Source organism: Labeo rohita, chromosome 11, assembly GCF_022985175.1.
Source record: "Labeo rohita strain BAU-BD-2019 chromosome 11, IGBB_LRoh.1.0, whole genome shotgun sequence".
Taxonomy (NCBI): Eukaryota; Metazoa; Chordata; class Actinopteri; order Cypriniformes; family Cyprinidae; genus Labeo; species Labeo rohita.
In genome coordinates, this window is record NC_066879.1 from 2,324,972 (window position 1) to 2,337,199 (window position 12,228).

At 32.2% G+C, this 12,228-nt stretch overlaps 2 protein-coding genes across 4 annotated transcripts in view; one reads left to right on the top strand and one right to left on the bottom strand.

Annotated features, from left to right (window-relative positions):
* The first annotated feature begins 106 nt into the window (after positions 1–106).
* spata1 (spermatogenesis associated 1) lies at positions 107–9,118 on the top strand. 3 transcript variants are annotated; one of them, XM_051122337.1, is made up of 12 exons: positions 107–952; positions 1,036–1,142; positions 2,563–2,680; positions 2,919–2,972; positions 3,060–3,363; positions 4,831–4,966; positions 5,071–5,125; positions 5,391–5,487; positions 5,566–5,691; positions 7,712–7,896; positions 7,978–8,076; positions 8,154–9,118. In XM_051122337.1, exons 1-12 carry the CDS (start codon positions 914–916, stop codon positions 8,223–8,225), a joined length of 1,392 nt encoding a protein of 463 aa, XP_050978294.1. In that variant the 5' UTR covers positions 107–913; the 3' UTR covers positions 8,226–9,118. The 3 variants fall into 3 exon arrangements, with proteins under 3 accessions (XP_050978294.1, XP_050978296.1, XP_050978297.1); XM_051122339.1 differs by having other exon boundaries at positions 7,996–8,076; XM_051122340.1 differs by lacking the exon at positions 2,919–2,972.
* A 50-nt stretch (positions 9,119–9,168) lies between these two features.
* ctbs (chitobiase, di-N-acetyl-) overlaps positions 9,169–12,228 on the bottom strand; it is a 5,347-nt gene continuing 2,287 nt past the window's right edge. The window contains exons 5-7 of the mRNA XM_051122342.1: positions 11,737–11,834; positions 10,697–10,858; positions 9,169–10,574 (exon numbers count right to left, since the gene is read on the bottom strand). Coding sequence (XP_050978299.1) covers positions 10,359–10,574; positions 10,697–10,858; positions 11,737–11,834 — 476 coding nt within the window. The 3' untranslated portion in view covers positions 9,169–10,358. The remainder of the gene's footprint in view (positions 10,575–10,696; positions 10,859–11,736; positions 11,835–12,228) is intronic.

The window sequence follows — 12,228 nt, forward strand, 5'->3', positions numbered from 1 at the left end:
TTTCCAGATTTGTGGTGAGTGTTTGTGTGAAATTTCAAAAGACTTATATCTTGATCTGACTTCATTTTGCAATACTAAACTTACACATACACAAAAGTCAAACTCATGGGAAGACTTAAAACTAAAGTTTCGTTGTAGGCTTGTTGAGTGATTAGATGTTATAGTTATAAAAGTATGTGCATTTCAAAACATTGTAAATGTTTATAGTGAGTTCTGCACACTTGCCTGCTTGGAAATCACCAGGTCTGTGTGATATTTATTTATTTCTTCAATTAAGTTTCAAGTCAAGAGTAAGGTGGCTTAACAAACGCTTCTTAAATATAATTAAAATAGATCGAGCATTTACACACACACAAACTCGCAAAGCTACATAAGAAAAAACAGTATAGAGATGTTCTGGGAAGGTGCATGTGGTGGATTAACAAATCATATTATATTATAACGGGCCTGAAGTATCTTACAACTTTCTTTTCAATGCAGTTAACATTTTAGGGCACTTAAATCAAGCAGTCTTTGTAAAATTTTGTTTTTGCCCAGTGTAGCAAACAGATCAATCAAACCAACTACATTATCTCAGTACTGGGAGTCATTTATCGCCACCTACTGGCCTAACAAGGAAACCTGCAGACTGACTGTTTGGACCAATAAGCAAAGTATAAATCAGTGAAAAGTGCTGTATGATATAAAAGTTTTTTTGTTTTTTTTGTCAAACTTTTGAATGCATGTAAAAGACTATAACAGCACACATTAAAATGTGTGTGTGCGTTCACACAATGTTCTGTACACTGAAGCTCTGGGGGTTTTATGAGTGTTCCGTTCACCCTGGTACTGTTTGATTACTCAAGATACCGTTACTTAGCACTTCACACACACTTGAACACTCTCCATGAAATCATAAGGTAAATATGTGATCATGAGCGGGTTCACTGGCAAGCGGACTGAAATTACAGAGGTATGTTTAAATAAAATTTAAACAACTAATTCTACTTGCATGTACAATTTTGATGTATTATATTTGTTTTATTTTTAATGAAGCGTGTGGAGCTGCATGTGTTTTATGTACCCGATGATCAGTTTGATCGGAGGTTGAATAAAGTATCAGCTGAAGCTGTGGACACTTTCATCTCGGCTGGATTTATCAGGTCAGTTACTAACTTCGTCTACTGGCAGTCTAGGGATGGTTGTCACAGTTTACAACACTTGTGAATATTCTTGACCACAAATAAACCCCATACACTACCAGTCAAAAGTTTTTTAACTCTAAGATTTTTTAAGTTTATAAATAAGTCTCTTCTGCTCACGAAGCCTGCATTTATTTGATCCGAAATACAGTAATATTGTCAATTATTTGTACTATTTGAAATGACTGCTTTCTATTTGAATATATTTTAAAATGAGATTTATTTTTATGATCAAAGCTAAAATTTCAGCATCATTACTTCAGTCTTCAGTGTCACATGATCCTTCAGAAATCACTCTAATATGCTGATTTGCTGTTCAAGAGACATTTTTATTTTAATATTATCAATATTTAAAACAGTTGAGTACATTGTTTTTAGGATACTTTGATGAATAGAAAGATCAAATAGATCAGCAATTATCTGAAATAAAAAGCTTTTGTAACTTTATACACTATACCATTCAAAAACTTGGAGTCAGTATCATTTATTTATTTATTTATTTATTTATTTAAATAGTTTTTTTTTTTTTTAAAGACATTTATAGGAATGAATACTTTTATTTAGCAAGGATGCTTTAAATTGATCAAAAGTGATGATAAAGACATTTATAATGTTACAAAAGATTTCTATTTCAGATAAATGCTGTTCTTCTGAACATTCTATTCATCAAAGAAACCTGAAAAAAATGTATTCAGCTGTTTTTTTTTTTTTTTTTTTTTTTTTTTTTTTGGAGCAGCAAATCAGAATCTTAGAACGGTTTCTGAAGGATCATGTGACTGATGATTCTAAAAATTCAGTTTTTAAATCACAGGAATATATTTTATATATTTAATATATTTTAAAATATATTCAAATAAAAAGCAGTTATTCAAATAGTAAAAATATTTCAAAATTTTAGCTGTACTTTGGATCAAATAAATGTAGGCCTGGTGAGCAAAAGAGACTTTAAAAAACATTAAAAATCTTTCTGTTGACTGTTGACTGGTGGTGTATATTTAACAGTAAAATGTGTACCAAATTAATGCTGTAACCAGAAACTCGTGAGAAAGTATTACAAACTATGTGCGACAACTTACCATGATGTGGTATTTATGAAAAAAAAAAATTTTTTTTTGAGTAAATTTAACAGATATTATATGACCTTGACATTTTTATTTACAAAACTTTTAAATGACTTAAATTACTGATTGCATTTGTGACATTTTGACTTTTCATTTTGTTTTCACTAAGATACAGTTTCATAAATGTAAAACAGAATTGTTTCATATTTCTAGAATATTTGAATCCACAAATAAATGTAAAGAGATGCTAATACTACTAACCCCATAACTTTACTGGGTTTATTCATGTGAGTCTGTCTGATCTCTGCTGTTTGTTTCAGAGTTGATTCAGATGTGAGTCTGTCTGATCTCAGATCTGATCTTGGAACATTTCTCGGGCTGGACAGGATCGCAGATAGATATGTTTTTTTAAAATGTGTTGGCAGGAGTTTGGCACTGGTGAGTAGCAGAATAATAATGAAAGTTTTAATTCTGTAACTTAACATAAATGTTGTCTACATTGCACCAAATCAAGCACATAGTTTGATGAGGATGAGTCTGATGACTGAAATTTAATTAGACACATTAACTTTCTATACAGACAATCTATGATTGCAAAATGTGAGATGCATAATTCCCCTTGAGTAGCACAGAAAAATGTAAAGCTAAAATAAATACTTTTTTCATTTAATCTCAGGTTAAATTCAGACAAGAGGGAGAACTGACAGTAAAATCCTTTACTCCACCATTTGTAAGTGCTTGTGATATAAAGGGGATCTAAATCTGTGCTGATTCATGCTTATGATTTGTTTACGCCTTGTTTCCTTGACCTCATTAGGCTCCTTTTCCTGAGCTTTACCTTTTACCCGTGGGAGAGAATGACAGTGGCCTTTGCTCTAGCTCTCTGACCCCTGATACTTTAATTAGCCACGCTGACCATCACGATTTCCCCAGACCAACATGTGCGCCTGGCAAGATAAAAGAGCCCATTAAATTCCCCTCAATCAATAAAGGACCTCAGCGGTCTGTACCAATGCAGGATGCAGAGGAGGATGAAAGTGATGAAGACACAGGATCCTCTGACACTCCTCATCTAACACACAGTTCGCAAGATCAGATGGAGCCCGTAAACAAACAGTCCGGTATGAAATGCTGAGAACATAAGCACAGATGCATCATATGTGTATAAGTTACAACTTAGCTTTCAAGGAAAGGGCCACTAAATGACACCTGATAAAGATTTTTGCATTGCACCATTAAACTTAAAGAAACATAATTCTGTGTGTGAGCTAAATATTTATGGAAGCTTTAAACCAGGAGTAATAGTTGGAATAAAACAGTCAATTGACTGAATTGCATCAGTAAGCTTGTTTTACTGAAAGACTTCAATCTTTTAGAGATATATGATTATGTTGACATTTTAAGAGAGAGTACATTATGTAAGTAAATTACTTGGTTAATGGCTCTTTAACACAAACCCAGCCTCTGTGTGCATAGGTACGTGTTATATATATCAAGTAAAATTATAAGCATCAGTATTTGTTTATAGATCCTTATTTATATAGATTCGTATTCAAATTCTGAATGCTATTATCTATAAAAAATACTTATGTTATTCATTATTAAGTATTATATTGAAATGGAATGCACATTTTAGGCAAATAAGTTACAATCAAGGATAAACTAAAATTCTTTTTATGCCAAAAATCATTAGGATATTAAGATCATGTTCCATGAAGATATTTTGTGAATTTCCTACCATATATATATCAAAATGTAATTTTTGATTAGTAATATCCATTGCTAAGAACTTCATTTGGTCAACTTTAAAAGCGATTTTCTAAATATTTAGATTTTTTTTTTTTTTTTTTTTTTTTTTTTTTTCAGATTCCAGATTTTCAAATAGTTGTCAGCCAAATATTGTCCTATCCTAACAAGCCATACATCAATATTATTTCCTGATCCTAACATATGCATTGAACCACTAGCTACATCAATGGAAAAATTTTTTATTTACAAACAGTTTACAAAGCTTCTAGTGTGGACTTTATGTTTCAGAATAAGTAAGAACTTAATGTTTTAAGGGATATGGCAGAGTTAATCTGTTAGTCTTATTATAATGTTTATTCAAACATTAAACTTTATTTGGAGTACAACTTGTGCAAAATGCACATTTCTTAATATTAAGGCTAAAATATGTTTAAACATCACTATTGATGAGGATTGAATGATCTTTAAATAATAAGACTTTAAATGCAAAATATTAAAAGTGTACCTACAGTATACTTGCAATAGTTCCACTTTAGCACAATCAAATATATTTAAGTATATCTTTAGTTGGACTTCAGCACTACTTCTGCATTATTAAAGTGCATTTAGTGCAAAATTAGTTGTTCCAGTTTAGCAGGCTTTAAATATACCAGTTTGGTATGTTAAAAGTACTATTTCAGGGTATTTTTATTAAGTACATAATATGTATTTGTAGTATACTTAGCATGAAATAAATGTATTTTAAATGCATTTTAGTATATTTATTTTTCACTAGGTTTTGCTTATATACCTAAACATTATTGGGTTTTTATGAGATTATTTATTTTTGTTCAATGCAGACAGAAATCTTGCTAAGCAGGAAGGCTTTTCTCAAGTAGAAATGGATACAGCTGTGAAAAAGAAACATTGTTTTAAAAGAAAAAACAGAAATTCTGGAGCTACAGAGTCTTTTGGGGATTCTCATGGACTTGCAAGGTAACCTAATTGTTTTTGCTTTTGTAATTGTGAAAAGACTGTTAATTGTGTACATTTTTAAAAAAGATTACATCTGTAATGTAATATTTATTTCACACATCTAGGAAATTTAGTAGTTCTCTGACACTGAAATCAAGTGAGGAAAAAACGGATGATGTGGTAAGTGAAAACCAAATACATCCAGTGGAGCATCTTTCAATAAGCCATTCTAGAGTTGTTGTAGTCTTAACATTTCACCCAGACCCACATTCCTGAATTTTAGTAGAGATCTTCCAGACAAAACAGGAAGTAACGTACCTGTAAATGGCTCACCCTCATAAAGACAACACAAGGTTTATTGGCAGAGTAAAATTCCTCCTCTTGCAGCTGGAGGTCGAACCGTATTCTGGACATTGTTGAAAGAAGCTTTTATGTGTTTTCACAGAGTCTTATGAGTAGACCAACCTCTCCACTCCCAGCAGAGAGAAGTTCTCCACCGTCTGCCTGTTCCCTTGAACTTTATACACAACAAACAACCACTAGTAAGACCATATTAGTAGTTACTAATGCTTTTGTCGTTCTTGCTCTTGAATACTGTAGTCAACATTTCATGTTTTCAGAAAATGAGCTGATAGAGGAAATCAAGCTACTTAAAGAGCAAAGGAAGAAGCTCGAACATTCAAGGCAAGAACTTTTGAAAAAGGGCAGAGAGCTTTTAGCGCTGAACAGACATCGCAGGAACCAAGGTATATAATTACACATGTAATTTGCAAATTTGCAATGCAGGTATGTGCCTTTCAGGTCCTACCAGAGCATTTTAGTGGTGGTTTTACCATTCATTTTCCTTGATCGTACAAAAAGGTATGGATGAGATGGTACAATTTCAAACGAATTATCCACCAGTGTGACAAAGTGTAAAATAGTTACCGAATTGCCCTGAGATTGTTAAAACATCACTAAACCATCCCTCCACCGCCACTGTGCTTGCTATCAATTTCCTTCTTGACATGCAGTATTTTCCAACAAACGGGGTTCACGTCTATACCAAAAGGTTCCACTTTTGATTCATTTTCCAGAGTTGGAGAGGATCATTCAGGTTCTTCTAAGCGAGCATAAAAAGTTTTTCATTGTAAGAAATAAAGCTTTCATTTGGATATTTTTAGAATGAAGACCTATTTGATTTTTTATTCCTTTGATTGCATTTTTCTGGGTTTCTGCCTTGCCGCTCTGCCATGGATCCCAGGTTTTCCTATCACTGTCTTTATGATGTTAACATTAAAGGACTTCTATACGCCTGAGAGGTTGAGAGGAAGAAGTCATGAAATAGCAGAAAGTTACGCTAAAAAGTGAGCAGGGTTTTTTGATTTATTTAGCTGTGAATGTTTCAATGCTTAGAATTAATATTTATTGCAAGCTCTAAATATTGGGGGTGGGGAGCAGTATTTATAAGGATTAAGGATTGTAAAATATCTTTATATAAAGACTGGAAAAGTCAAAAGAGCCACTTTTCTAAATCCATAATGGGAGAGAGGGAAAATATAAATAATATGTGTTTTGAATCATTTAATTGTCGTGATTGTCACTAGCAGTCTTTTTGACCCTTTTTGCTGGCATTAAAATTACACACACACACACACACACACACATACATATATATACATATATAGTAGTCAGCATTTGAAGTGGATCAAAAAAGTTAATCAAACAAAGACAAGAACGGGTATTGTTTTGATTTTAGGACAACTTTGATGAAAGGTTTTGATCGACTTCAAATGTTGACTACTGTATATGTATGTATATGTATGTATGTGTGTATATATATATATATATATATATATATAATAGAATAGAATTCAGTTTTGGAAAAAGTTATATTTTCTGGAACCTGTGATTCTCATTTTCAGGATTATTGGATGAATAACAAGTTAAAAAGAACAGCATTTATTCAAAATGTAAATATTTTCTAACAATGTAAATCTATGCTATCACTTTTTATTAATTTAGCACATCCTTGCTGAATATTAATTTCCTCAGTCAGTAAATTTTTATTCTTTCTTTTTTTATAAGAAATCAATACTTTTATTCACCAAGGATGTGCTAACTTAATAAAAAGTGATAGCATAGATTTACATTGTTGGAAAAGATTTCCATTTTGAATAAATGCTGTTCTTTTTAACTTGTTATTCATCAAATAATCCTGAAAATAAGAATCACAGGTTTAAAAAAAAATATTTGGCAGCACAACTGTTTCCAACATTGAAATCTAATAATAAATCATCATATTAGAATGATTTCTGAGGGATCATGTGACACTGAAGACTGGAGTAACAGCTGATGAAAAAACTCAGCTTTGCATCACAGGAATAAATTATATTTTAAAGTATATTAAAATAAAAAACATTATTTTATATTGTAATAACATTTTGCAATATTACTGTTTTTTTTCTGTATTTTAATCAAATAAATGCAGCCTTGATGAGTATAAGAGTCTTCTTTAAAAAACATTACAAATTTTACCGATCCCAAACTTTTGAGTGGCAGTGTATATATTGGTGTGTATAATATATATTTCTACATATTTATACAGTGAATACAATCTATAACAAAAAGATTGTTTGTCTCTAAAACTGTTAAATGTTAATGTCTTAAGATCTTCATATGGGTTATTCAGGATTTCAGTCTCTTTAATCTGTCAGATTTTCTTGTTTGTGAACAATGTGTTGGGTTATGATGTATGAAGAATTATGTTTTTGTTTGCCTCTAAAGCACGTGATCGATGGAAGAGGCGATATTTTGACACTAAGAAGACAACAACACTTCTGGAGGACACACTGAAAGGCGTACGACTGGAACTTCACACCTTCTACAGTAAAATGCTACAACAACTCCAAGCCCGGGATGCTGCAAAACGACGCACACAAGCAAAGAAACAGTCAAGCACAAAGCTAAAGGTAGTTTAGTGCTCTTTCTTTCTAAATGTAATATTCTGATGCATTAAAACAAAAGCAGTGTGCTTTGCCATGCTCTTACAGAATGAGTTGATAATCCAGATAATGACAGAGAGCAGTGAAATTGATAATCTGAGGAAAAATGTGGATGATGCTCAAATGAAACTGGCCACAGAGATCAAGGTACTGAACAGACATGCACTGCTTTATTCTGCTGGTTAGTTGCATCACTTGTGATGTATTTTTTTCTCTTTTTCTAGTTGAGAAAGCAAGCTGCAACAGAACTACGGGCCCTGAGAGCGGAACTGATGCAAAAGAGAGCTCAGTTATAAAGAAACAGAATACATGTCTATGTGCTCAGCAGTAGATTTCTTAGAAATTATATCTCTTTGTGGACAAAAGTTGTGATTCAATTAATAAAATTATGAATATATTTTTACATGAAGCACAAAATACAGTATTTAAGGGATTTGACATATTGATTTGGAATTAGATCAGCTTCTTTGGTTTAATCTTGCTGTTTGAAGTATGCAGTTTCTGCACCAGTAACATCACCAAAGGAAAACTGTCTAACACTGTTCAGCTAAACAGATGGTTGAGGCAACGCTGCAGTGTTGGACTGGCCAGGTTGTAGACCAATGGTTCCAAAGCACCTCAATGTTTGCACATTTTGGGGAACCGTCCTATGGATGGCTGACTTAATGACCGTATGATAAGATGGGTTATGAGAGTATTTTAACGTCTACAAAATGATATGCTTTACATTTAACATACAATAAAATCATTATTTTTATAATTTGTAAACACTGAGTCTCACCAAAAAATGAGCTGTCAAAGAAAACTATATAACTTGCTATAATCAGGGTTTCTGCAGGTTTTAAGAAAGCAAATGTAAGATTTATTACACTGTAAAAAAAAACTTAAACTTAACTTAAATTTAAACTGTCAAATTAAAATAATTTGTTACCCTGCTGCCTTAAAATGTTAAGTTCAGTCAACTCATATACCTTTAAACAATTTGGAATGTTAAGTTGTACAAAGTGACAACTTAGATATTTGAGTTGACTAAAGAATTGGTTTGTTAAACTTAAAAGCTGGGCTTGTTACCCAGCTGCCTTAAAATTGTAAGTTAAACCAACTCAAATATCTAAGTTGTCACTTTATTAACATTAACAATTTAACATTTCAAGTTGACAAATTTTTTTTTTTAGTTGACTGAACTTTTTTTTTTTTTTTACAGTGTAGAGACATTTTTACGACCAAGTGAAGAAAATGTAGGGAATAAATGAAAGGAAGCGCATTACATCAATATATGCTATGAATATTTAATATTGAGAAACTTTACCTTGTGATGTTCCTCAGTATTTTAGTTTTACAGTACAGTACATGCAGTCCAAATGTCTAAGGATTCCTAAATCAAGAAACATTTATTTGAGAAGCTAACTTGAATTTATGATTAAAACAAGAACATCTCATCTTTTGCATCTCGGGTAAATGCATCTTGATTCAAGGATATTTAGATATTTGTATTGGAAAAGAAGACAGAATTACTGAGGATTTTTTTTTTTTTTTAAGCACATGCAACATTTAATGCCATGATTTAATACATTTGAGACTTTCTGTTCCAGTTGGAATGACAACCCTATTAAAAAAGTAATAGATTTAAAATGCACTTATTTTATACTAAGTATAGTTCAAGTGTATTAACATAATTACTGACATATCACTCAAGACTTACTGATATAAAAATTGTAATTAAACTTTATTTGGAGTACTACTTGCACAATACATGTCTTAATATTAAGCCAAAAATACGTTTTAATGTCACTATTGATGAGGAATTGTATGATCTTTAAATAATATTGATCTTTAAATGCAAGATATTTAAAGTGTACCTGAAGTATACTTGCAGTAGTTCCACTTTAGCACAATCAAATATACTTAAGCATATGTTTAGCTGGCCTTCAGCACTACTTCTGCTCAACTAAAGTGCATTGTGCAAAATTAGTTGTTCAAATTTAGCAGACTTTATGCCAGTTTAATATACTGAAAGTACAATTGCCGGGTATTTTTGTTAAGTAGATAAGATGCAAATGTATTAGTAGTATACTTAGCATGAAATAAATGTATTTTAAATACATTTTAGTATATTTCTTTTTCACTAGGGAAATCAAGACTTCTTAAAACCTTTTTAAGAACCACAGAAAGCCTGTCCCACTCTGACTTAGAATCATGCAGTATTGAACTGGAAATTATGATCATGCAAATGCATTTAGTAAATGTGCCAATGTCAGTTAATGTTCAGTTAAATAAAAAGTTTTCGTAGGCTCGCTGAAATGGAGTGTGCCATTTATTCAGTTTATGATAAAACAGTAAAAATACATAAATCTAGTATTTATAGTAAGCACAGCACCTTATGTCATTCAAACCATTTGTATGTACAGACAAGAAAGTGTTGGAGTATCCTAAGAGGCAACAGCAGAGTCCCTGTGTTCACTAGGTGTAAGGGCGTTCCACATGTCCACAGTCTGTCTCTGGGCGACTGGATCATCACTGTAGTCTAGGAGATTTCCATTCCACATTCCGATTCCTTTCAGACCACGTTGTGCCACATAGGCAGCTTTCAGAGCAATGCTTTCTGGGTCATCATACCACACCTGATGGACCTTGCCTTCTGTGTCCTGTAAATAAAAATCTTACTCATCTTAGAAAAAAGGTAACATGTCTAACAGTAAAACTGTCCTCTTGAAAATGCATTATTTTTACAGGTATATTTTAGTAAGTAAAAAGACACATACTGTACCTTGTAATTATAATATGGAGCTCGCTGGTTTTCATCCCACAATCTTCCTGATATTGAGCTGTTGATCTGTTTCATCATGATGCTGTAGGGAATTTGTCTGCCGGACGCATCACTACATGGAGCTCCTCTGAATGGCACTTTTGGAATTGTACACACTCCATCCTGTTACAATAACAAAGAGAGTCCAAACACCTTAGGAATAAAAAAAAAAAAAAGCATTTATCTATTCTACTGCCTACTCCACTCAACCTAATCTACATACTGTTAATTTGTTGTTATACTACAACAATGAACCAGAGATTTAGTGTTATTACTCCTATGTATGACTGCGTATTTGTCAAGTTTAGGCTTGGTTTTGTCCACTTGCAGGTAATTGTGTACTGCATGTTTGTGTGCGGGGGGTGAAAACTTTTGATCAGAACATGTGTGCATTTTTCTTATTTTGCCTAAATAATATATATATATATATATATATATATATATATATGTATGTATATATATATTTTTAGTACTGCCCTTCAGAAGCTACAGAAGATACTTACAAATTTCCAAAAAGACAAAATAAGTTAAATTTACCCTAAATTTTTTTCACCCCCGGCTCTTAATGCATGGTTTTTCCTTCTGGAGCATCAGTGAGTGTTTAAACCTTTTGTAATAGTTGCATATGAGTCCCTCAGTTGTCCTCAGTGTGAAAAGATGGATCTCAAAATCATACAGTCATTGCTGGAAAGGGTTCAAATACACAAAAATGCTGAAAAACCAAAATATTTGTGGGACCTGAAGGATTTTTCTGAAGAACAGCAGGCAGTTCAACTGTTCAGGACAAAGAAGGGACTCAAGAACAACTATCACTAAACAAATATATATATGCAATAAACTAAATAATGTCTTTTAATCTAAAATAACTGCAAATGATCTATTGGTGTGACACGCTAGTAGATTATAACACTGCATACTGCATTTTTTTCCATATCGGACAGCTCAAATACTGCATGTCATTTTAAGTAAAATATAGAAAATATTGAAAATAAACAGGCTACCTTTGTGAAATTTAGGCAGCTGTAGTCATAACCATACCATGGTACACCCATCACAAGTTTCTGTGGGTCAATGCTCATGCTGAGGTATTGATCATAGGCTGAAAAACACGTCTAAAGATTAGATGTGCATTACACAATGGTTTGTGACATGAAAACAGGCATAATTAATAATATTATGGTCTAACCTACTGTTGTTTAGTGAACAAAGTCTGTGTTTCAAAAGAGAAGGGATATTTTGAAAATGTCATCAAGATTTGTGTAGAACACCAGTTTTGGGAAATCTGACCCTGGACCAAAAAAAGTAGCATAGGTATTTTTGTACAACATGGGTCAAAATTATCAATTTTTCTTTTATGCCAAAAATAATTAGGATATTAAGTAAAGATCATGTTCCATGAAGATATTTTGTAAATTTCCTACCGTAAATATATCAAAACTTAATTTTTGATTAGTAATATGCATTGCTAAGAACTTCATTTGGACAACTTTAAA

Excerpts from the sequence above, each read along its gene's own strand:
- spata1 (XM_051122337.1), top strand. The coding sequence starts at position 914 with ATGAGCGGGTTCACTGGCAAGCGGACTGAAATTACAGAG. Across the intron at positions 3,364-4,830 it reads GCCCGTAAACAAACAGTCCG|ACAGAAATCTTGCTAAGCAG; the intron begins GTATGAAATGCT and ends TGTTCAATGCAG. Across the intron at positions 5,126-5,390 it reads AGGAAAAAACGGATGATGTG|AGTCTTATGAGTAGACCAAC; the intron begins GTAAGTGAAAAC and ends GTGTTTTCACAG.